This window comes from Panthera leo, chromosome D4 (assembly GCF_018350215.1).
Source record: "Panthera leo isolate Ple1 chromosome D4, P.leo_Ple1_pat1.1, whole genome shotgun sequence".
Lineage (NCBI taxonomy): Eukaryota > Metazoa > Chordata > Mammalia > Carnivora > Felidae > Panthera > Panthera leo.
The window spans coordinates 26,471,827-26,498,586 of record NC_056691.1 but is presented as its reverse complement, the minus strand read 5'-3'; the positions used below and the strand labels follow the sequence as shown (position 1 = coordinate 26,498,586).

At 36.3% G+C, this 26,760-nt stretch overlaps 1 protein-coding gene across 5 annotated transcripts in view; it reads left to right on the top strand.

Moving 5' to 3' along the window:
- The window catches only part of AGTPBP1 (ATP/GTP binding carboxypeptidase 1), a 159,799-nt gene that overhangs the window by 61,535 nt on the left and 71,504 nt on the right, over positions 1–26,760 (top strand). For all 5 annotated transcript variants that reach the window (XM_042912515.1, XM_042912511.1, XM_042912513.1 and 2 more), the window contains 4 exons: positions 1,961–2,169; positions 4,262–4,439; positions 15,487–15,584; positions 20,351–20,467. In XM_042912515.1, coding sequence (XP_042768449.1) covers positions 1,961–2,169; positions 4,262–4,439; positions 15,487–15,584; positions 20,351–20,467 — 602 coding nt within the window. The remainder of the gene's footprint in view (positions 1–1,960; positions 2,170–4,261; positions 4,440–15,486; positions 15,585–20,350; positions 20,468–26,760) is intronic.

Here is a 26,760-nt window from a genome sequence, read left to right as displayed (position 1 = left end):
GTGAGTGTAAAGCAAAGAACATGGATTAATGCCCAGTGCAGAGTGACAGGCACTTGGGTGCCATCGCTAGAGTATAGATGAGATGCTGCAGTCTGAAGGGGAACCTGAATTTCTTTTAACCAGAGAGGGAAGAAGAGACATAGGCTGATTTTGAGTTAGGTATCCTGAACACGTGAATAAAAAGCCCTTTACTAAACTTCTTAGTTGTGCTCAGTTGCAGATTGCAGATAGCTCTGTTCACTTCTCTTCACTCAGCACCTGTGTTTGAATTATGGGCAGGTTTCTTATTTGATCTTTAATAAAGAATTTAAATTATTTCATATAAATACCATTTGGCTATTGGGAATTCTAGTGGAAACCACGTTTTGTAATAGGTGTTACAGTGATCATAATGTCTTGTAAGAAAAATCGTATTCACAGACAGTAAACGAAAGGAAAGGCTTATATATTCCAGGTGGTGTAAACAAAATATGTATTCCCTTAAAGTACACGAAACTCCTGTTAGTCAAAACTATTGAACTGATTTTGTAAATAGCCACAGCTTTGGCCAACAAACTCTTCAAGACACAATAGAGGTTTTTAAAGCTTTTACATAAGAAGGCTTCACTCCCCACATGAATTTCTTCCAGCTCTGTAATGCCTTCTGATAGGGCATTAATAAGTTTGTTGATCTCAGTATCTTTATGTTTTAGGTACGTATTAGCACATTTGGAAGCTGTAGTAATTCTTTCAGGTAACTAAAAGCAGCAGAACATTACTGTTATCTTAGTGCCTATGCCATGAGGCAGGCGGTAAACTTAGGAAGAGATGGGAATTTCTTTGTAATTAAAGAAGCTAAGTAATTAAATAATTAAATACCAACCAATCAATGGGTTGGTATTCCACATTATTTTGTGCTCTTATCAATGGCCTACCTATGTGGTGATGGGTGGCTCAGGATGTTGCTATGATAGGATTCCCCTACTGCTATTCTAGTGAAATGTACCCTTTTGGTTAATAATCTAAAATAGTAACACTTTAAAAATAATAAAGTAGATCAACTTTGTAGATTTCTGTTAATTCTACCCCAGTAAAAGTGACCATTTACAAAAAAGCTCTTTAATGTAGTTTTTATTACATTAAACAATTAATGATCAGAAAGCAGTAATGTGCTCCTTACATTTCATTTACTAAAAGTTGTGTATTTTTTTTTTTTTTTCTTTTGAGAGAGAGATAGAGAGCAAACAGGGGAGGGGCAGAGAGAGAGGGAGACAGAATCCCAAGCAGGCTCTGTGCTGTCAGCGCAGACCCAAGGTGGGGTTCAAACTCAGGAACTGTGAGATCATGACCTGAGCTGTAGTTGAGTCTGATGTTTAATTGGCTGAGCCACCCAGGCGCTCCCAAGTTGTATTTTAACTTACCATTGTTATTGCATGGATATTTATATAGTTGTGGGGGTAATTGAAGCAGTTGATATCATTGGAAACACATATAGATTGTAATACTGTGTAATAGTATTAATTGAAGCTACAATCCAATGGAGTTAATTTCAGTGGAAACACAAGGTTTATGATAGGACTTACAATAATGATAATGTCTTTTAACAAAATCATACTCACAGCTAGTAAGGTAAAGGCTTATATATTCACTGTAATCAAAGTTGGTTTAAGTTTTAAACTACGTGAAACTTTAGTATTCACGTTTAAAAAGATGTAGCCCTAATTGTATTAAAGATATTTTGATATTTATTAACCATAAAACAATATATTGGGCAGGTTTCTGGAAAATGTAGTCATCTGAACCTTTTATTTTGTTAGATAAAAAGAATATTTAAATGTGTGGCTCCTACATATTTTTTCTTTTTGGAAAAAAAGTTGTAAGAACTCATTACAAGATTGTAGTGGTATTTTTAATTTGATTTATTCAAACAGTTTCTCTTGTCATTTAAAAAATATTCTTTCTCAATTTTCTTTTGTTAAAGAAACAAACGCCAGGAGAGCTGTAGACAGAGGATATGTCCAAGTCCTTTTAACAATTTATGTAGATTGGCACCGCCATGATAACCGGCATAGAAACATGCTCATTCGGAAAGGAATTTTACAGAGTTTAAAAAGTGTTACAAACATCAAGTTGGGAAGAAAAGCATTTATAGATGCCAATGGGATGAAAATTCTCTATAACACTTCACAAGTGAGTTTTTTGTTTTCTTCCTGGTTATGTGTTAATATTTCGTTCTTAAGAAAGTTAGTATTTCTATAAATACTCACGAAAGTATGATAAATATGTTTAAGAAAAAAATCTGAAAACCGAAAGGTGCAGTCATTTCTCACATGACCTCACAGTGAGTTGGAGAGAGTGCCCGGTGCATATCTCCACAATATAAGATTTTTTCCTCATAGGTAAAAAGGATGATGTATGTCTAAATCCATCCACTGGGCAGGAAGGGACTCCATATAGCCATGTTTTCTAAGATGTGCAGTTGACTGTACTCAGTTTTGCATGTTCCCCTCATAAGGTATTTATGGATCCTTTACAGCTGGTAAGATAGTTCTGTTGCCTCTGAGTGCTGTCAATGTCTTCCTTCTGGATAGAGCATTTTTACATAGAGAAGGTACAAAAGTGAACCCTGGAGTTAGGAATCCTAGTCCTGCCAGCCAGCTTAACCATAAACCTTCTTGACAAAAGGCTTAGCAAGAGGACTGTCAGCTCTGGGCAATGGAGATGTTACAGTGCAACCCTTTTGTTTTTAGAAGTAACCTTCTAAATAATTATATAACTAATTATATAACTAATTATAACTAATTATTAGAAAGAAATCTGTCTTTTTGAAAATTGCAGCCATTATCTTGGTTGTGCCCTCTCGGTCTTACACACAAGTCTCTTTCTACGTGGCAGTAGTTAAGATATCTGAACACACGATTTACGTTTACCCTAAGCTTTTTCTTTTCCACATCAATCATATGCACTTGTATTTACTATTCCTAATGTAGACAGTAATGGATAATTGGTATATTAGGAAGAGTTGAGTGGCTTTGTTTATGTCACTTAACATGTCTGAGCCTTAATCTCTCATCTGTTCCGACAGGTTAGATGTGAAAATTTGTATTGAAAATTTTATGGGATATCAAAGTGCTATCTAAATGCCAGCTGTCAGTAATAATAATAATAATAGTGTTATATGTTATAGATTCAAATTCCCTGTTCATTAGCCCTTTTCAAGATCAGATACCAGGACAGCAAATTAAAACTATTGAAACTTAAAATCGTGGTATTCAGGCTACTTGTTTTTTTATAAGTTGAAGAGCCAGCTTATTGGAGGTGCTATTGTATGATAACTGATAAAGTTCTGAGACAGGCTTAGTTAATGCACATTCCTTTTTATTTCTTACACCTTTCTCTCTTACTGTGTTTTTTACTTAATGCTTTTTTTTTTCCTTCTTCCCTTATATTAAAAAGAATTTTTATTTTATGCCCTAGGCTTGCTAAGTAAATATAAATATTTATATTTATAAATTTTACTCATAAATATTACTTGGCACAGTAGCCCCCCCTTATCTGTGGGGGATACATTCCAAGACCCCCTGGCTTAGATGCCTGGAACCTGAGACAGTACTCAACCTTATATATATGATGTGTTTTTTCCTATACTATACATACCTATCATAAAGTTTACTACTTAGGCCCAGTAAGAGATTAACAACTAATAATAAAATAGAACAACTACAACAATATACTGTAATAAAAAGTGAATGTGGTCCCTCTATCTCAGAATATCTTACTGTACTGCACTCATCTGTCTTAGGATGACATGAGATGATAAAATGCCTGTGTGATGAGATGAAGGGAGGTGAGTGATGTAGTTATGTCGTGTTGTAGCATTAGGGCTAATATTGACCTTCTGACAGTTGACCTTAGGTCAGAAGGAAGATCATTGGCTCTGGCCCAGACTTGCCCATGGGTAATTGAAACCAGGGGTAAAAAGGGGTTGATACACTTCAGTGACTTTGGTGCCAAAGATGGTACTGATTTTTGCTTAGTTAAAATATTTTGAGAAAAGTATTAACTAGATTTGCCATATGAAGTTCTTATTTATGAAGAGACCCTTCTGAATAGCCAAAGCTATTTTATAATTAAAAAAAAAATACTTTTTTTTGTGATATTTGTCTCTTGAAATTTATTGATATATTACTTTATGAAGTAATGTAAAATCGGTTCAGTTATTCGCCAAAGGCATGTTACCTTTTTTCTTTTCTCTTTCTTTATTTGTTTTCTTAAAAAACAGGAATGTTTGGCAGTTAGGACCCTTGATCCTCTTGTCAACACCTCCAGTCTAATAATGAGGAAGTGTTTTCCTAAAAATCGCCTGCCACTCCCAACGATTAAAAGTTCTTTCCATTTCCAGTTGCCAGTTATTCCTGTGACTGGGCCTGTGGCCCAGCTCTACAGTTTACCCCCTGAAGGTAAGATGACATATTTACTGCTGGCTTTCAGTGGTTCTTGGAATTGTGTGACTGTTGACTTTTTTATTTCTTGTTTCTAGTTCCTCAACAAAAGAAGGCCTACATACACACAGTAAACTTTCATATTATGTTTTAGTTAAATATTTCTTTAAATATAAGAAATTGAAGTCTGATAATTAAGGGAAATAGTGTGGAATGTAACATTTACGTACATACAAATTTGAAAAAATTTATGCATTACATATAGGAGCACTATTTCATAGTTTAAATAAATTTTCAAAGGATAAGAATGTAACATTAAATGTTTAGGTAATTATATTTGGGCCTACGTTTATAACTTTTTGATGAGCTTTCATTCTTTTAAAGTCAAGAATACCTAATCACCAAAAATGTTATGGTTTATGCTAAGTAAAACTTGCACATGACTTACCCGAGTGAAAATAATGAAATGGTCAGAAGTTGGCTGTTTGTCATTTTCAGTACAATGCTGAGAACATAGTAAAAGAAGTAAGAGTTTAATTTCTTAATGTGGGGAAAAAGATTTTTTTGGGGGGGTTAAGACCTAGCAAAATGGAGAAGAGAATGTAGTCTAGGCTATTGATAGAATTTCTAAAGTATTTTCTTGTTAATTACTTTTTTGCAAAAACAAATGGAAGATGTTTTATATTTAAAAGCAATTACTTGAAATAAATGATTTAAGAGAATTTCCAGGTAATTATAATTAATTTTATTATTCTTGATATATATTTATTAGTGGTATATGCCACAGAGTATACTGTTAAGATATTATTTTAAAAAACACTTTATTATTAAAGTACAAGTTTAGTCCACACAAAATATCAAAATGGATTACTCAGAAACTTCCTTTAAAAGGTTTAAAAATCTACAACTAAATCAGGGACTTGAGTAAGACAGTGAAGTGAAAACGGTTAATTTCTCTCTCCCATTGCATTTTAAATTACCACAGACTTTAAAAATAGGGTAAGAGCTGTACCAAAAGTGAAAACAAGGTAAAAGAAGCATTCTCATGAAACAAACAGAACATGCATGGGCGCCTGGATGGCTCAGTCCCTTAAGTGACTGCCTCTTGATCTCAGCTCAGGTCTTGATCTTAGGGTCATGAGTTCAGGCCCCACGTTGGGCTCTGCACTGGGCGTGAAGCCTACTTGAAAAAACAAAACAAAACAAAACAACTCAAAATCAAATATGGAACATGCAACAAACATGGTGGCGATACGAATATATTAAAGAAGAGCATCAACTCCCTACTCAGCCTTCTGTAAATGCAACTTCTCAGACTGCAAGTTGAGGTGCCAGTAGCACCTATTTGGAGGGACAGTCAAGGAGCAGTTAGAATCCTTTTCTGTCCTGTATCTCAGTGTAGAATTACAGGGGTTTAAGTGGTGGTTGCAACTGGTAGAAAGCTGGGGAGACTTCTGTCGATATAGCAGGTAGTAACGCTGGGAGGAGGATAGGATATAGGGTACACCCCATAGTGTTCTTTATTCAGTGTCCAGAATAATCACATAGGTCGAGAAAACTGGCTTCTGGTGCAGTGAATTCAGCAAACATGGGGAAAAAAAATGACACAGAGATATTTTCCTGAGGGCTCCTTTTCTTTTTCATCTCAGACTAATGGATCACTAAAGTAGAAATGGACATTTACATTGACTAACAAGCCTTCGTGATTAAGATGTGAGAGGAGGGTTTTAACAGCAACTGTTCAGACACAAGGAAAATACCTTCTTTCTGTTTACCATTTTTTTTCATGTATCAGGCTTAATTATGTTTATCACAGTTTTCATTACTTTTTTTTAATGTTTATTCTTGAGAGAGAGAAAGAGCACGAGTGGGGCAAGTGCAGAGAGAGGGAGACACAGAATCCGAAGCAGGCTGCAGGCTCCCGGCTCAGGGCTGTCAACGCAGAACCCAACAAGGGGCTCGAATTCACGAACCACGAGATCATGACCTGAGCCGAAGTCGGGCACTTAACTAACTGAGCCACCCAGGCACCCACAGTTTTCATTATTTTTTACCTTCCTCAGGTAGAATATAAGTTCCATGAGGATAGGACTGTTCTTTTTTCCCTTCATTTTATCCTCAGCATCTATTAGACACAGATTGTGTGCATGTAACATTTGTTGATGAAGGAACTGAGCTGACCTTGAGACTTAGTCTCTAGAACATTAAATACCAAGAGATAGTGAAGCAGCATCTACAGAGATTTGAAGGAAAGAGTCCTGATTCAAGATTTCTGAAAACTTATTAGTTTCCTTCTGTATGTGAAGGTGACATATTCTTCGGTATATAATGGTATGGAAGTAGATTATCCAGGTATCCTTTCTGAAGTAATCATATGAAATATAACTCCAGCTCAGCCAGTGATGAATTAAGAATACATGGTAGCAGAATAATTATATTAAACATTACAAATTATTAATTATGTAACACTAGATAATTGTAATATTCTTTTGAAATACATCTACAAACTCTTGGCCAAAGATACATAATCCTCAGTTATAGCAAACTGGGTCTTTTACACAAATAAACTAAAGTTTATAATATTTATATTATATATAATTTATATTATTTATATTGTTGGAGTTCCTATTCTTAGGAATATTACACTGTTCTTGCATTTCTAAAATAATTATAGAAATAGTGGTTCAGATATGGGTTTTAAAATGTAAAATTAACATCTGAAACAGGGATCTTTAGTGTGGGATCTATTGAACCATAGAAATCCATGGATGGAGTTCAGAGACTGTGAACACTTCGACATTCTATATAAAATTACGTACTTTTTTCCCTTGAGAAAAAATGTTGAAGAGATCTATTTATTGTTCTAGAAAAGCAAGGAGACTTCAGAGTTGCACAGAAATCCTGAGAGTGCTGAATACAAAGCAAAAACCAGCAAATCAGTTTTAGTAATAAGATATCTAAGTGGATAAAATACTCTGACTAAAAGGAGAAGAATCTCAGGTTGGGTTCTAGAGTGTAAGTAGCTGATACATTCTGGAGACTCTTAACACAGCAGGATGGAAAGCTTGAAAGTAAATAGATTGGCAGATGTATAGCTGTTAGTGCCATCTCAGAAGACTCAGTATTATACCAAACAAATGTTTAAAACAAGACAGCAGGGATTATTTCATACAGGTTAGATAATAAGTATGTCATAAATACTACAGCAAAGATAGATAACACTGTAAACATTGACTAAAAAGGAGAAGTTCATGGAAACACAGTGTTATTTTTCTTGCAAAACAAATTGAGGAAGTTCATCCAATCCAAATGGATGCAAAAGATAAGTCCTGTTAATACATTTCAAAATATGATTTAAATGGACAATATTTTAGACAAATGTGAGTAACTAAAATTGACCTAAAGAGTAGGAAATCTGCAGGTGAGGTTGCCTTCAGTGAAGACCCCAGACACTGATGACTTGATCTTAATTTTCAAGAAACTTTCCTGTGCTTTGTTTTCCAGAGCATAGGATAAAAGGGAAAGTTTAGAAGCAGCTTCGTTCTGAAATCAAAGCCTGGTAGGAATAACCTGAAACCGGAGATAATTGTCACTCACGAAAATATAAAAGTCCTAAAATATTAGAAAATTGAATTGAGCTGTATTTTTCATGACAATTAAGGATTATTTTTTAAAAAGTAAGTTCACTGTAATATTAAGATTTTAATTAATAGAATTTAACAATAGGTCAAAGGAAGAAAACCAGTGAGTCCCTTGCTAAATGCCACGAAGAGATTTAATAAAAATCATTCTTAGTTTCAGATAAAATTTCTTAAGGAATCCAGGAATATTTCCCAGACAGGCTGGATATTATCCAACTCAGATCAATAGCCAACATCACACACAGTAATGAAGTGTTAGAGAATGCCTTGCTCAACCATTGTTCAGTAACATCATTTTGAAAGCTCTAGGCAGATCCATAAGCCTGGGAAAGGAAGGGTCTTAACTTTAGCCTACTGTTTCAGTGACTGTCAGTATCTGTGGAGGATATTACTGTCTATGTAGAAAATCCCAGCAAGTCAGTTAAGAAGATGCGTCTTAGACAAGATAGAAGTTCTTAAAGTACTGTTTATAAGATACATGTATAAAATTCAGTAGCTTTCCTGGGTTATGTATGCAGATACAGGAACAAAACCATTTAGAAAACAGGGAAAGTGGATTACATTTAAGGAGCAATAGCAAAAGCTAAATAAACTCCTTGGAATATACGTTCCAAAACCTTACAAAAAGTACTGACTCATTCCTTGTAATTGTTACATCATATAGATATAATGTAATTTATCTAAGTAGTGTCCTGTTGAAAGGCATTTAAGTTTTTCCCTGTATTTTATTAGTTTTTAGTATAAATGAGCCAAGGACATTTTGAAGACCGAGTAACAAGGATTGATTTATATTCCCTGATTTTAATTGTATAATTATAATGATTGACATTGTTCATTAGAATAGAAAAGAAGGCCTCAGACACTAAATGACATTTCACATCTGGAACAGAAAACCAAAGGAAAATGACGTGTAAAGGAAAATATTTGAAAGATTTGGTTAAAAATTAAAAACATTTTCTCTCTGATACTGAACTGCACTTTCCTTCCTCCCTATCCAGGCAGTCATCTTTCTTGTTTGCAATAGACTTTTTTGAATTCAGTCCCTTTCTTTCTCTCTTATAGTTCATTCTCTGAATGTCAGTTCTTCCCTTGTTTATCCATGGCTAACTGCTATTAGTACATTGGCATACGTTGACCCAGGTTACTACATATATGTAATATGAATAGTTAATCTTTTGCTATTTCCAAAGGAACTTACGGCAATTTGGTGACTGTGTTAATTAGGATGAATTGAGCTGCTGTTACAGAGTGACCTAGGACAGTACCATAGTCACTCAGGCAACAATAGTAACAGACACTTTCATAGCACATACTTCTTGCCTGGCACATTACGTATTAGCCTGTATAATGCTCCCAGCAACACTCATTTTATGGATGAGGAAGTGGAGACCCAACTTATGGAACTTGCTCAAGGTCAAATGGCTAGTAAATAGAGGACCCGGATTTGAATTAGGTATTCTGTCTCCAGAGCCGCTTTGTTATACTGCAACAAGATAGAAGATTGTTTTTTCTTACATATTCATCCAGAAGATGGGCAGATAAGCCTGGGCAGTAGGCCTCTGTTTCACAGATCATCAAAGGGAACAGTTCTCTTTGTTTTCATCATCTCCTATGGTGGTTTCCTCAAGTACATGTGGAAAATGGTCATGAAAGAAACTGGAACGGGCAATTTTCTTTCTAAAGAATGTGGCCTGGAATTTTGTGTTTACCACTTTGCCTCCCATACTTTTGGCTAAAAACTTATCATATGTCTATAACCACTGTGAGGGAGGCTGGAATCAATAACCTCTAGCAAAACCTCAGAGGCTCTGTTACTAAGGGGAAGGAGAGAACAGACACTTGGGAGGTAGGGAGGAGTTTGTAATCTTCACCGTAAGAAGGCACATTGGAAACGGAAGTCCAAAGGAATTTGAAGAAGGTGATGTCAGCTAGAGGGAGGGTCAGGAGGTCCTAATGCTCATCACCCCCACAAACACAGCAAAAACAATAAATAACCAACCACAAAGTGATGGAAATATATGAGAAAGAGTGTTTTTAAAACCCTGAAGAGCTCAAAATCCAAGGATGGCCACAGAGCGAAGTATGGGAAGTGTTTTCTCTGCACTACCCCATCTCTTAGTCCAGACCAGCGCAGCGCCAGGTGGGGTTTCCTTCAGAGAAACCTCACCCTGGGGGGAAGAAGCGGGAGAACCCCAGGACGCCTTCGCACTGTGGATGTCGGTCGCCTTTGCTGCTGAGGCCTTCCAGCTCTGCACCAAAGCTGATGGAGCTGCACGGAGTCCTGCCTGCTGCGTTTACTCTCTGGGGATGGAGCTGTTGCTCTGAGCCCATGCTGCTGCTGCTGCTGCGTCTCCCCACTGGCTGGAGTCACTGTGGGGAGCCCCAGACACCCACACTTGTTTTCCACAAGGGATCTGCACGCTCTGACAGCCGACACCACCACTGCAGCAAGGGCACCTGTGCCCTAGGACCAGGCATGGTGGTGGTTCCACACATGCCTGACCCCGGATTCCCAGCTGTGCTGCTGCTCTGAGTGCTAGCATGCTAGACCAGGGACTGAGAGGCAGCCCCTTGCCCAGAGCTCTCCCATGTTGTCTGTCTCAAGGAGAACAAGGAGGCCCTAGAAGCTCTTGCCTCTTAGGAACCCTCCAGCCCTAGCTACTGCTGCCACCTGAAGCCCCTCAGAGGCAATGTTGACATTGATCTCTGCTGACGGAGCTGCACGGGGACTGTGCTGCTGTGCCTTGCCAGGGAGCAAAGATACTACATCTTCCCCAGCCTCTGTCGTCACAGCTGTTTTCAGGTGAGAGTCTTTCCCACCCAAGCCAATCCGAAAAGGCTGGAAGAAGCAAGCGCATCCTCAAATGGGACAGTGAAGTATCCTCCAGACTGAGACGACACTTTGAGACCAAGAAAACTACGTAAGCCACTCCATACCGTTTACAGAGTTTTATTCAAGGTAACTTATTGAGGAGAGCAGGTGGGCGGTCTAGGTGCTGCTACACAGCTGTTCTTTGCCCAGTCCAGACCTTAATCCACAGCTTTTATGGAGCGAGGGGCATTCGTGGTGAGGTCAAAGGGTAGTTATCTAATGTGGCACCACGTGTGCGCCGGACGATCTCTACCCGTTATCCAAAATGGTGCCATCTGCGCACCACTTTAGGGAAGCTCAGAGCAAGCCTGTCTGCATTCTGGTCAGGGCATACATTAACTTCCACTGGGCCCTGAGGGAGGCATTGCTTGGACATGACCAAGATGGAGGGCCGCAGGTGGAGTCGGTTTGTTGGCACTCCTACACAGGTCAGTATCTGTGTGAACAGAGATGCAGAATCCTCAGCAGAATAATAGCAAACCGATTTTAACAACAAATTAAGAGGATCATATATCATGATCAGGTGGGATTCATCTCTGGGATGCAGGGACATTTCAGCATCCAGAAATCAAAATGTGATATACCACAGTAACAAAATGAAGGATAAAAATAATATGATCATTGCAATAGATGCAGAAAAAGCATTTGGCAAAATTCAAATCCTTTATGATAAAAACTCTTTTTAACAAATTAGGTATAGAGAGAATGTTCTTCATCATAATAAATAAAGGTCATATATGACAAGTCCACAGCTAATATTGTCTTCTATAGTAAAAAGTTAACAGCTTTTCCTGTGAGATTATGGAGAAGACGGAGATGTCCTCTCTGGCCATTTCTATTCAACACAATACCAGATGTCCCAGCTATAATGATTAGGCTAGAAAAATAATTAAAAGGCCTCCAAATCAGAAAGGGAGAAGTAGAATTATCTGCTTGCAGATAATCTTATATATACAAATGATCTTATATATATAAGATCATATATATATATATATATGTGTATATGTATATATATATATATATATATATATATATATATATATATATGTGTATATATATATATAAAGTCTTTATATATATATAAAGTCTCCACCAGAAAATTGTTAGAACTGATAAGTGAATTCAGGAAAGTTGCAGGATACAAAATCAAATATACAAAAATCAGTTGCATTTTTATACACCTAATAAACTATCTGAAAGAGATGATAGCAGCTTTATTTACAATAGCATTGAAAACAAAATAGGGATAAATTTACCAAGGAGTTGAATAATCTGTACACTGGACACTATAAGACGTTGATGAAAGAGATTAAAGAAGACACAAATAAATGGAAAGATATCCTGTGTTCTTGGATTGGAAGAATTAATATTGTGAAAATGCCCATATTAGCCAAAGTGATCTACAGATTTAATGCAATCTCTATGAAAATTGCAATAGCATTTTTCACAGAAATACAAAAAATTACTCTAAAATTTTATGGAACTTACAAAAGACCCCCCGGTAGCCAAAGCAATCCTGAGAAAGAAAGCTAGAGAGGCATCACAGTTCTGGATTTCAAACTATTACAAAGCTATAGTAATCAAAACAGGATGGTACTCAAAGCAGGCACATAGATTAGTGGAACAGAATCGATAGCCTAGACATAAACCCACACATATGGGGTCAGTTAAGAATACACACTTGGGGGAAGGACATTGTTTTCAATAAATTGTATTGGGAAAGCTGCATATCCACATGCAAAGGAACGAAACTGGACTCCTGTCTTATACCACTCACAAAAGACTATCTTGACATGGATTAAAGACTTAATTATAAGAGCTGAAACTATAAAACTTCTAGAAGAAAACTTACGGAAAAAGATCTTTGACGTTGGTCTTGGCAGTGATTTCTTGGGTAGGACACCAAAAGCACAGGCAATGGAAGCTAAAATAAACAAGTGGTATTTTGACAAACTAAAAAGATTCTGTTTTAATTTCAATTTACTGCCCTACAGAATGGGAGAAGATACTTGCAAAACATATATCTGAGAATGAGCTACTGTCTAAAATATATAAAGAACTCTCACAGCTGAAGAGTACAAAAGCAAGTAATCCAATTAAAAATTAGGCAAAGGACCTGAATAAACATTTTCCCAAAGAAGACATACAAATGGCTGATAGTATATGAAAAAGTACTCAACATCAGTAATCATCAGGGAAATGGAAATAAAAACCACTTACTGTATCACCTCACACCTGTTAGAATGGCTATTATCAAAAAGACAAGACATGGGAAATAGTTGCAAGGTTGTGAAGGAAATGGAACTCTTTAACGTTGCTGGTGGTAATGTGAAAATGGTACAGCTACAGTATGGAGGTTCCTCAAAAAATTAAAAATACAACTACCATATGATCTAACAATCCTACTCCTGAGTATATATATATATCCAAAGGAATTGAAATAATTATCTTAAAGCGAGATCTGTACACCCATATTCCCTATAGCATTATTCACAATAGACAAGATTTAGAAATGAACTTAATGTCCTTTGATAGATAAATGGATAAAAGACCATAAAACTTCCTTCCTTCCTCTCATTCTGTCATGTATATATATCTGAATATTATTCAGCCAAAATAAAGGAAGGAGATCCTGCCATTTGCTGCAACATGAATGTATCTGAAGGGCACTATGCCCAGTAAAATACACCAGACGGAAAGACAAATACTGTATGGTATTACTTATATGTGGAATCTTAAAATAAAAACCAAAAAAAAAAAAAAAAAACCCAGCAGCACAAAAAATGATTTTGTATGAACAGAGAATAGAATGTTGGGTGCCACAGGTGAGGGGAGTGATAAATTAGTTGATGGGGTCAAAGCATACAGATTTGCAGTTTAAGAGGATTACATTCTGAGAATCTGTGTGCAGCTTGGTAACTATAGTTACTAATATGGTATTGCATACTTAGACATTTATGAGAGGAGCTTTTAAGCATTTGTACAACAAACACACACACAGACACTATTGACAATGTTAATTGTGTGAGGTGATGGATGTATTAGTTATCTTTGTTTTGGTAATCATTTTGCCTTGTGTATTTGTGTCAAATCATCACATTGTATACTTTAATATATACAATTTTATTGGCCATTTCTTCCTCAATGGAGTTAAATAGTTTAGAAAAATATCCTTTTTTAAAAAATGTTTATTTTTTAAGAGAGTAGAGAGAGTATACATGCATGCACAAGTAGGGGAGGGGCAGAGAGAGAGAGGGAGACACAGAATCCAAAGCAGGCTCCAGGCTCTGAGCTGTCAGCACAGAGCCCAATGCGGGGCTCTAACCCTCAAACCATGAGATCGTGATCTGAGCCCAAGTTGGACACTTAACCAACTGAGCCACCTAGGCACCCCTCAAAATATTCTTTTAAAATATTCTCTATCTTGTTTTAAAGCACTCAGTTACTCACCTGAGTACTCTACTCTTCTTTCCTTGTCTCTCCTACAGCCATGGTCCTCATGTCTCTTTACATTCTGTTCCCTGAGTTTTTCTCTAATGTATATTCATTATCCCCATTCCTGCTATATTGGTCAGACAGTTACTGTCTCCAGTTAAATGGTCCCCCTCCACATATGTTCTCCCTCTCACCTGCCAGAGTGATCTTTTGAACAGTTTCAAGTTGAATTAAGCCATTTTCCTCTTGAAAATTCTCAGTGCTTATCTTCCAGAGGTTAAAAATCTAAACTACTTGGCCTACTGTGTGCCCTGCATGTTCTCATTCTTATTTGCCTTTCTTAGTACTTTTCCAAGCATACAAGTTTAGTTACACTTGCTGTTTCCCAAAGATACCATCTCAGCTTTTTGTTTTCATCTTTCTTAAAAGCCACACTCACCCACCCTTATGTTCACCTAGAAAGCTGCCATATTTTCTGGATATTCAGGATATTGCTTAATCACTACCTGTTTTGTGAGGCGATCATTCATAGCCCCGTGACCCCAAGCAGTTTGCAGTTATTCCATCCTCATATTCCCATAACTGTTTTACGTATATGCCTTCATGAACATAAATCTTTTGTATTGTAGTTATCTGTTTACTCTTTGCTGCTCTTTAACCTCATGAGCTCCCTGCAGACAGGGAGTAAATATATTTACACATATTTAAAAGAATACCCAGCACATTGCACTATATAAGGCACATGGTAGCCATTGAAACAAATAGATGGGAAGTCAGTTGATAAAGGCATGAAAGCAGTTCTTGAAATTTGTCATGTACAGGAAATAAGATGTTTCATTCAGGCTGTTGCAACAGAAGACATTATTCATTTTTAAAAACCGAGAACATCAGTAAAAACACCCATGCATTTTTACAGTGCTTTTCAAATTTTAAAGCACTTTCACTTTATCTGCTAGGTTTTTCAACAGCGTTAGAGACATTTTTAATGAGGCATTTCATTAACTTTTCCCTTGGTGATTGAAACGCCGATGTGGTATGTCTGTGCCACCCTGTCTTCGGATGTGCATGTTGCAGAATGCTTACCTCTGACCTACTCATAGCGCGTTTTGTGTCACAGTGGACGACGTAGTGGATGAAAGTGATGACAACGATGAGCTTGACTTAGAAGCCGAAAATGAAACTGAAAATGAAGATGATGTAGATCAGAATTTTAAGGTTAGTGTGACTCCATCGTTAGTCGACTTTATAAATTGTATCCACAGTTGTAAAACAAAGGTTGGGGAGGTAGGTATAGCTTAATGGTAGATTAATTCATGTAGTCCCCATCTGTTTATTATGATGAGGGTGGACACTGAATTAATGAAAGGGAAAATAATATTGTTCTGAATGCGTTGGTCTGAAAAGGGTGTGAGAATAACTTACCTTCACTCTTTTTGGCCAGGATGACCTCAGGTAACCCATCTGGCTTAGGTTTCAAAGTCTAAGGAAATCTGAGTTTGAAGGAAAGTGGTTTGAGACTCTAAGTGGCAACCTGTTCCTCTTTCAGCAATCTTTTGGAGATATCAAAATAGTAGGAAAATAATCTGTAACTGCTGGCTCTTTGGTAAGAATTAGTGTCTACATGATGATTCTTAGGTTTCAGGTAATTGGAGAAGAAAATGGACAAAAGTATTTATTGAATTGAGACTAGATGAAAAATATTGTCATGTGATATTAAGTGAAAAGGCACGGGAGTTTTCAGAATTTGGTGGCACCCCTAGAAGTATAGTGACTATATTTGCTTTATTTAGTGTTAGAGGGGGTTTAGTATCTTTGGAAAAGTATCTGTTTAACTCTTTCAGTTTTCAGCTGTTCAACTTAGTGCTTTTTTGGCATGTGGGGAGGGATTCATTTGACCTTTGCCTGCTTGCACCTTTTTGTCTTGAAATGTTACATCAAAATTGGGTACACTGCGTATTTGACCCCCTCTGGAGATAGAATCTAAGGAGGGAGATTTCCACCTTTTTTTTTTTTTTTAATTTTTTTTTTTTAATGTTTGTTTATTTTTGAGAAAGACAGAGTGTGAGTGGGAGAGGGGTAGAGAGAGAGACACAGACTCCGAAGCAGGCTCCAGGCTCTGAGCTGTCAGCACAGAGCCTGATGGGCTCCAACTCATGAACCCCGAGATCATGACCTAAGCCAAAGTTGGATGCTTAACCAGCTGAGCCACCCAGGCACCCTGAGATTTCCATCTTAATAGGAGATGGAGAACCAGTTTTATTATCACCAACTGTGATCACCAAGGCAGGCTTTGGCAGAAATGTCAAGTTAGCCAATCTGGACAGCATGATGGTCTACATTCTTACCTCAAGAAGCTGCAAAGAAGAAAACCCATGCAGGCTCTGATGGTCAAGGCAAAAAATCTGGGCTAACTGTGTGATTGTGGTTCGGGACTTGATGGAAGTGAAAGAACTATGGGATGAGAATTTAGATTCTGTTATGTAAAGTGTTCCTTAGATAATAGGAAAAATCACCTGTTTGGATTCTTTGGGAAGTGAGTGTTTAAGGATAGTAAAATTTTTCAGATTGACACTAAATTTATGATTTGAAGTATTATATTTTGATAGAAACTTTTATGTGCTGTGTGTTTCCATGTTATTAAAAACATAGTATGTTGAGTATAATTCGTTCTTTATGATTCAGGGTCCTTATTAAAATATCTGTTATTGGGATCACTACAGATGTAAAGACAGAGAGATTGGTGGGAAAATAGAACTCAATAGGAATTATAACAATGATTCTATTTTGCTCCTTGGAAATTGTCAGTGTAGATGCATGAATACATTACTTAAAATTTTTTTAAAAAATCATATGAGAGTAAAGTTATGTATATTATGTATCATGGTCCTATACCCCTAAATATGTCAGTGTATATTTCCTAAGAATAGTGATACTCTCTTACATAACTACAATGCAGTTATTAACTTCATAAATTTATAGTGATAGAACATTTTTATCTAATCTACCATCCATATTTGACCGTCAGCTGATCTAATAAATGTCCTTTATGACACTTTTTTTCCTCTCTCTAGTATTTTTTTTTTTCCTCTCTCTAGTGCTAACATCAGGTATTGTGTTTAATTATCTTGTCCCTTAGATCTCCTTTAATTTAAAACATTTTCACATATTTCTTTCTCTTTTGTGACATTCACATCTTTGGAAAATACAGTTGTTGGCTGTCTTACTCACTGGAATGTCCATGATTGCTCACATTTCCCCCACTTTACCTTAACACAGCAGTTGTAATAATAAAAAATAATAGAATGAATTTATTGAACCCCAATCTTATGTTAGTCCATGCTCTTTTTAATTTTTTTTAAGTTTATTTATTTATTTTGAGAGAGAGTGAGCACGACTGGGGTAGGGGTGGAGAGGGAGACAGAGAATTCCAAGCAGGCTCTGCACCATCAGCACAGAGCCCGATGTGCGGCTCAAATTCACAAAGCGTGAGATCACGACCTGAGCCGGAATCAAGAGTTGGATGCTTAACCGACTGAGCCATCCAGGCGCCTGTGCTTTTTTTTAAAAATTGAAGTATACTATGACATACACTATTTTATTAGTTTCAGGTATACAGCATAGTGATTTGACACTATGAAATGTTCACCATGGTAAGTCTAGTTACCACTTGAATTTACCATTTATGCTAATCCATGCTCTTTACATATAGTAACTATAAAGCCTCATCTCAGTCCTCTAAGTTACATGGTATTAATTACCTCTGCTTTACATGGCTAATAATCAGAAGAAGGAGGCACAAAAAGATTACTAATGTAGCTTATAAGAGGGGGGACAGGATTCAGAATAAAGCAGTCGGATGTGAATGTCAGCTTTCTTTACCACCATGCTATACCAAAATGTTATTTATTTTTAAAGGGCTACAGAATTGTTGACTCTTTGAGACTACTGAGTTCTCTTATTTTTCTTCTTTACCACAGTCTGCCTCTTACTGTCTTTGGCAGTTACATATTTAGTAAAACTTAATTTTTCCTTTTATTCTAAATCCCATTACTTCTTTCCTTGTCAGGTGAACCTGATATATGCATTGAGTTTAATATTTATTTGTGTTCCATTGTGTTTATACTCATAGAGACTTTTTTTTTCCCTCACCATAGAATCCCATTCCCTATTCTCTTTACCCCAGATGTTTCAGCTTGGAGCATTTATAGAAACCTGGAGGTTTAGAAGACTCATTTCCAGAGAGCCAGGACTTGTCAGTATACACACTTCAATGTGTTTTTTCCCTCTCCTTTACTTTAGAAGAACTTTAAGGAGTGATAGACAGTTGTTGTTGTTGTTGTTTTTCCCTGAGGCTGTCAGTAGCTCTTCATCTTTGTTTTTCCCTAAACCAAAACACAGAATTTCCTGCTGTTGACCTCTCAAAGTACAGTTTTTTTTGGTCCACAATGACTGTTTTACAGATAAATTATTATTATTTTTTTGAAAGTAGAGAGCCAATCTCTAAGGCTTAATTTTCACAAAGTATTGAATATTGAATTCTAGTATGTTTAGAGAAAGAATACTTTTGTAAACTTTTTGTTATTTTAAAAGCATTCTCTATTAGGTGCCAATCAAGGAAATTATATATTTTGATTCATCAATTAATAATTTGAAGACACATGAAATTACATATTCAAGTACTAATAATTATATAATAATGATACAGTAATTATCATGATACTCTTTAAATACACATAGTGTTTATTATTTCTGGCAATGGAGAAAATCTTTTTGTTGGTTATACAAGGAAGGGATAGCTAAGTTCCTGAATATAAAATATGAGAAATACATAGTATGTTTTTCCTTTTAAATTACTTACTATGAAATATGTACATAGAGTCTATGGAGACTGTGTATATGCATATACACGTATAGAAAGTATTGTAAGAATTGGGGCATGGTAGAATAAATTTAAGGCTAAAAGTAAGTTCACTCTGATAGTAAGGTAAATGCAAAGTTAAAAATGAATGCCCATTGCAGACAAATCTTACATCTGTCTTTTGCAGTGAAGGTGGTGGTAAGTTTGTATTTGTGTGAGGCCACATTTGGTAAGAATAGCTTGGGTAGTAGGTAAACTGACACTTGTCCTTCTGTCACAGCGTACTTCTGGTCTTTGAGCAGATACAGATAAAATTAATCCCGGATGCATATCCTGTTTTCCTAAGGTCAGACCTCTCCTTTAAATTTACCCTCTTCTTTCTTAAAAGGGCATGAAAATCATTTCTGGTTGTTGTTCAACTTTTCACTTTTTTCCCCCTGAAAAACAAAGTGAATGGTGACACTGAGCTTTTCTAAGGGAAATTATTGACCAAGGAATACAAGAGGATGGTATAATCATTAATTTGTCTTGAGGCAGTCCATTGAGCAACAGTGTATGCTCTGAAATCAATGATGAATTTTACATCCTGGGTGTTCTCTTTGCGTGCTGTGTAATTTTGAGCAAGCCACTTAACCCTCTCTCTACCTCCGTTTCCTCTTCAGTCAAAGGGAGGTAATAATGTTATCTACCTCATAGTGTTCTTGTGCAGATTAAATTATGTAAAACCCTTAGCGCTTCACACATTTTCACTGCTTAGTAAATGTTATGATTATCACCACCACTATCTTGTATTTATATTTTTCAATTTAGTTTTAAGTTTTACCGCCCTTAAATGTGAATAAAATTTTGACAATTCAGGAGGGCATACTTTAGTCTGGATCTTGATGCTAGGTTTTCCATCTTGAGGTGCCCAAATACTGTGTTCTATTAGAGTAACCTTTAACACAATAAAACAACCAAAACAATGAAATGTGCAACAATGAAGCAAAAATACAAGCACATTTTAATTTATACAGCTTTTATTCAGTGATTATTCTCTACATGTGATTAATAATTTGGAAAATTTTAGTCTGAATTATATTCTGTAACTTTTTCTTAACTGGTGACATTTTTATTATTTCAGAATGATGATATTGAAACGGATATTAACAAGCTAAAACCCCAGCAGGAACCAGGACGAACGATAGAAGAACTTAAAATGTATGAACACCTTTTCCCTGAGCTTGTTGATGATTTTCAGGTATAAATATGGAAAATACAGCATCTTAATTGATTTTAAGAAAAAATTCTTTTTTATTTCTTCCTTAGGCCTATAATCACTGGTTTCCTTCTCCTTCCTGTTTCTAAAATGTGAAAGTAATATTGCCTTTCTGAGTGACATTGGACTGCTGCTTTAGCATTCTGAGCTGCAAACTGCTTATTTATAAAATGAGGGGACCAGCTCATTTAGTTTTTGGGCTGGCTTAAAAGTTTTTTCATCACTTTGGCTCATTGCTCTAATTGGCATAGTTTCTTACTCTTTGTAAAAAAATAATCTTTAAAATGGCATTTCAGAATCTGACATTAAAGTCATCTTTGTAGCAGTTGCATCCAACTGAAGGGGAGACAAGAGCTAAGAAAGTGCTAAATTAAAACTGTAGTCTGCTTGTTGTGTTTCCTGGAGGTTTCCATGTAACGGGACGGGGCGTGGGGGGTGGGGAGGACAAGTTGAAGTCTTTATATCTGATTTGGTTCACAGGGAGAGTGACTTCTTGTTAACATTTCTTACCCTCATTTATTTACTGGAGTGTGCGTACATAGCATGGGTTACGTAGCAGGTAAACCTGATTGAATTGATGGTGATTAGTAGGTTTAGTTTCTTATTCCCACTCAGCTGCCTGCCTGTGGTGGGTCCTTGAGTAAGTCCCTGAAATTGCCCAGAATCTTAAACTGTAAAATAAAGGGTGAACCAGATAATCTCGGATTTATTCAGCTCTTACTACAAGCCCCATACCCCATAAACCCATTTATTTCCATTATAATTCTTAGTTGCCTAAAGAAAAAGACTTTAATATGAAGTTATGTATGAGAAATAAAAAAAGAAAAACAGTTGATCCTTGAAAAATGTGGGGGTTGGAGGTGTCAGTCTCTGAACGGAGTAAAAAGTGCATGTATAACTTTTGATTCCCCCAAAACTTAACTACTTAATAGCCTCCTGTTGACTGGAATCCTTACTGATAATAGAAGCAGTTGATGAACACATTTTGTATGCTATATGTATTGTATACCGGGTTCGTACAAATACAGCAAGCTACAAGAAAGAAAATGTCGTTAAGAAAATCATAAGGAAGAGAAAATACGTATACAGCACTGTACTGTATGTACTGTGCGTATCAGAAACAATCCGGGTTAGTGGTGTTGACACTCACCGTGCTCATTCTTCAGGGTTCTCTTTGGGATCTTAACGAGCTTGGGACGCAATAGGAACAGCCTCTAGTTGCTCCCTGCCGCCCCCCGCACCCCCGCCATTTCCTCGGTGCTCGCAAAGATTTGAGGGATGTTGGAAGGTACTCTAAAATCAGGCGGACTAGAAAGAAGGCAGGAGTAAAGGAGAATGGTATTTGTCAAAAAGAGAAAAAGAAGAAGACAGGAGGAGGCGTTTGGGAAAGGGTACTGAACCTACTAGATGTATGGCTGTTCTTTAAACATCTTTGTGCCCAGCTAAGAACTGCTTAAAAATAACACCTGGGAGGTGACAGATAGTGCTACCTCAAAGCAGAAAAATACTGCAGAAGGAATTTGGGGAAGGAATTTCTTCTTTCTTTTCTGTGTGTGTATAGGAACTATATAACATGATTAAAAATGGTAGGAGTTTTGATGTGTGAATAAAGAAAAATAATTTTTTAACGGGTGTCAAGGCCAGGATTTTGGTTCTAATTCTTTCGCAGGCTACTTCTTTCTTGTAGGCTACGATGGTGAGTTCTTGTATATCTGCCTGTTAATTCATCACCCAGAATAGGCTACCCTTGATGGTTTCCTGCTTGGCACCTAACAGCTGGTCAGCTTGTCCTTTAGTTTGGCTGCTCATAGAAGTGGGTTCCTACTTGTGGTCTGACTTGGCCAGGGCCGGATGGTAAAGACGGGTTTGTCAGAGTGTAAGTGCTCTGAAAAGTCTTCCCAAGTAACTTACTCCTTTTTATTATGTGTAAGCAAAAGAAGCTATTTCAAGTATTTCAGTCAATACGTATTTATCCATGTGTTCTCTATTTTGCCACCAAGTATAGTGTAGAATAGTTAACTGTATTTCTGTGGCGTGTGTTACAGGAATAGCACATGGTCTTTTACTTACACAACTGGACAGTTATTTCTAAAGTAGCTGTGTTGGCAGTTGACTGTCTTTCTCATTTTTAAATTTCAGATGAATGCATCTTTAGGATACATTAATCTCTATTTTTTGAATTGTGTGTTGGAGCTGTATCTAAGCAGCAGTATTTAAGTGATACATTTTAGAGAATTAAAAATATTGGTTGGTTCCAGATAAGAAGTGTTTCAAAGAATTTTTTCAGCCATCATCTTATCAGATACTGGCAGATCATGAGATATTAAACACAAATGAAATTAATTTCAACTTTTTAAATGACTTTTTCCATTTGGATTTACATGTCATTTTCAGTATCAACCATTGGAGTTTAAAATTACTTGGTGCATTTGTTAGAATTCTGAACACCACCCACTTTGCTTCCAGATGTGTTAAGGCTACTATTCAGTGGCCAGATGGAGGCAAATTGAATACATTTGAAGGCAACTTGTAGAAGTGTTAAAGTAATTATCAACAGACTTTTGAGGGACCTTTTTAAAACTATGATTATTTATTCATAGTGACAGTTACAGTTTTATTTGCTTTTGTTTCTTAATGGCAGAATATGGGAAGTGTCAAAATTCTGAATTGTCACGGCTCTTTTTTCATGTATTTGTGGTGGCATGATGACGGTTACCATATGGACTTCTGTTACTTTTGTTTTTCTTTTTTTCCTCTTCTTATTTTGGTTTTAAATTTTTATTAAAGTTATGTATGGACAGAGTTTAAAGAGTCACATAGCTTTACCTAATTTAATCAGGAAAAACTGGGTCCCTTTCCCACTACTGTTTCCTACCATCACTTTTAGCATGTTTTTGACACTAATCCCCATATTTCTAAATGGTAGGCTCACAGTGTCATCTCTTGATTTTCCTGCTTTTGCTCTTTTTTGTTATATTATTATTTTAAGATAGGCATCCAGTAATTTTTAGTCTTCTTTTTTAGTACTGTATTTAAAATTTTAAGCTACAGATTTCCCTCTAATTACTGTTTTAGCTACATTACACATGTTTTGATATTTAGTATTTTCATTAACTTTGTTTGGAAACTTTATTTCCATTATGATTTTTTTCTTTCATCTGTTGATAATGTGAAAGTTGGCTTTCCCAATTTTGTATTTATCTTTTTATTTATCTGGCATACTGTGGCAGAAGAGGACATTCTTTATGATTAGAATCTCTTGAATTTTTTGAGGCTTCTTTTATGGCTTTGAATTTAGTCAATTTTCGTTACTACTTCTTGTACCCTTGAAAATAATTCTGCACCTGTTAGGCACGGTTGTGGGTTTGGACACTGTGACAGGATTGTTCATCATGTTGAGAAGATCTTTTCTGTACTTAAGGCTTTTTATTCCAGTGCTATCAATTACTGTGAAAAATGTGTTAGAAATTTCTCGCTGTGATTGCAAATGCGTCTCCGTTTTGTAGGTCAGTTTTGTTAAATGTTTTTGGAGGCATACGAGTATATATTGATTTCTGTTCCCTCTGAAATGAACTGTTAATGGTTATAAAGTTATTGATACTATAAAGTCTCTAAGACATTTAAGGCAAAAAAGTTTAGAAAGTTATTAATGTAGCTAAATTAATTTTGATGAGCTGCCCGGTGTCTTTTTAAAGCCTTTTGCTTTGAACTTTTTGATATCTTTAGACATGTATCTTTTAAACAGCATACAGTTGGATTTTTAAAAAGTCTGAGGCTGCCATTTAACTGGAGCATTCAGTTCATTTACATATAACTATTACTCTATTTAGATTTATATTTATGAGATCAGATTTTGTTTCATCTCTGTATCTTTGTCTTTTGTTTGGCCTTCATTTGGATTGACTGTTTTTTGTTTCACTTTTTCACGCTTATTCATTTGAAAGCTCTAATCTTGTTATTTTTTATTTTAATCAGCTCTATTGAGGTGTAATTTACATATAATAAACTCCATTCCTTTAAAGTATAAGTTTGAGTATTGACATACATGCAGAAATTCTAGTTACTCTTGATGTAAGTTTTTACTATTCAGAAGTTAATCAGGACCTTTCTTTTTTCTCTTAATTACAAGGGGAAACTTGGAATACTTTTAAGTATCATCACCTCCCAAACCAGTGTATACACTTTTAATTTACATTTTAACTCTAGCTTTTAAAAAATCATTGTGTATGGTACTGCTTTGTGCTTTACATTCAGTGTTTAAGATTTACTCACATTTTTACTATTTTGTTTTTCATTTCTTATTGTTTCTCAGACCTTTAGTCTGAATTACTTTCCTTCTGCCTGAAATACACCTTTTAGTGTGTCTCTAAAAGCGCTTTTACTTTGTAATCATTCTTGAAGTTAGTTTCTTTCTCTGGCTAATTTTTAGGAATCAGCTTTATTGAAATATTGAAATATAATCTATATGCAGTAAATACTCATCTTTAAGTCCAGTGAGTTTTGACGAATTACTGTGCAACTACCCACCCAGCCAAGATAATGAAATTCTTTCTGTCACCCCAGATATCTCCCTGGGCCCCTGTGTGGTCAGTCTCTTCATCTCCTGCCCAGGTAACAGCTGATCTCTCTGTCACTGTAGGTTAATTTGCCTGTTCTAGAACTTCTCGTCACTGCAATCCTGCATGAATGTGCTCTGGTGTAAGGTTTCTATGCTCATCTTATGGTTTTGAGGTTCACTGATGTTACTGCGTATATCAGTGGCTCTTTCCTTATTGCTAAGTAATATTTCATTGTATGAATGTACCATGGTTTCTCTATCTGTTCACTTGATGAGTATTGGAATGCTTGCAGTTTGGGTCCACTGTGAATAAAATTGAGATTAGCACCTGTGTAAAAAGCTTTTTGTGGAAATTTGCCTTCATTTCTCTTGGGTAGATACCTATGAGTGAAATTGCTGGGTAGTATGTATAGGAAGTGTATGTTTTCACTGTACAACACATTGTTTCTGGTGACTTTCAAGATCATTTCTTTAGCTTCCTGCTCTGCAGTTTCCCAATAATGTTGACTAAGGGCAGGTATTCTTTTTTAAATCTTATATGGGATTTGCTGTGTTTTGGAATCTCTGAGTTGTTTTCGTTTAGGTTTTGGAAAAACTCTCTCTCTCCTTCAGATACTGCCTCTTTCCCTTTTCTTCTCTCTTTTCTTTTGGCATTACTAATTGGATGTAGACTTAAAAACTTTTTTGTTTAATGTTTATTCATTTTTGAGAGAGAGAGAGATACAGAGACAGAGACAGAGACAGAGCACGAACAGGGGGAGGAGCAGAGAGAGAGGGAGACACAGAATCTGAAGCAGGCTCTAGGCCCTGAGCTGTCAGCACAGAGTCTGACACGGGGCTCGAGCCCACACCTATGAACTGTGAGATCATGACCTGAACCGAAGTTGGACTCAACCGACTGAGCCACCCAGGTGCCCCTAGACATAGACTTTTTTACTTTCTTCCCATATCTTTTAACTCTTTTTCATGTTTTCCTTCTCTTTCTCTATGCTATAGTCAACTACATTCCTTAAAACAGTCTGCCAGTTCCCTAATTTTGTTTTTGGCTCTGATTGGTTGTTACAAGCATCCACTAGGCATCCAGATTTGTTTTTTTGCGGGGGGGTTTGGAAGGTTTAAAAAAAAAATCTGTTTCATCATTGTTAAACTTCTTGCTTCTTGTCTTTTATTTCTTTGAACATATTAAATATAGTCATTTAATTAGTGTTATAATATTAGTGTCTGAAGTTCTTGCAGGTCTTTTTCCACATCTGTTTGTTTTAGTTCCTTCTCTTCTACTTGTTTAATTTTTCATTTAGTTGTATTTTTGTTTTTGTTTTTTTCCCTATGAGCTGGTCATTTTCTTTACAATTCTGTTTGTGGAACTTATGCGGAAACTCCAGAAGTTGTTGTTTATTACTTTTGACAGGCACTCTTAATAGGTTACATTCCTTCTGAAGGGTTTTTGGACCACTCAGATACGTGAGTTCAGGCTGCAGTCTGTGTGATGTGATGGCAGGCTTTTGATATCAATTTATAACTTATGGGTAGTGATATTTTTCATTCTCTTAGTGCCCAGGTTTGAGACAGTTGGTTTTCCTTGCTGTTTGTTTTCTGGTGGGGGTATTTTTAGGGCCCCCATATCGAAAGTTAGTTCTCTGGGGGTTTCATCTTTATGGGAGAAGGATCTTCTGGTAGAGTCCCCACCTTATGCAGGTTCTGGGATAGTCTTCTATTC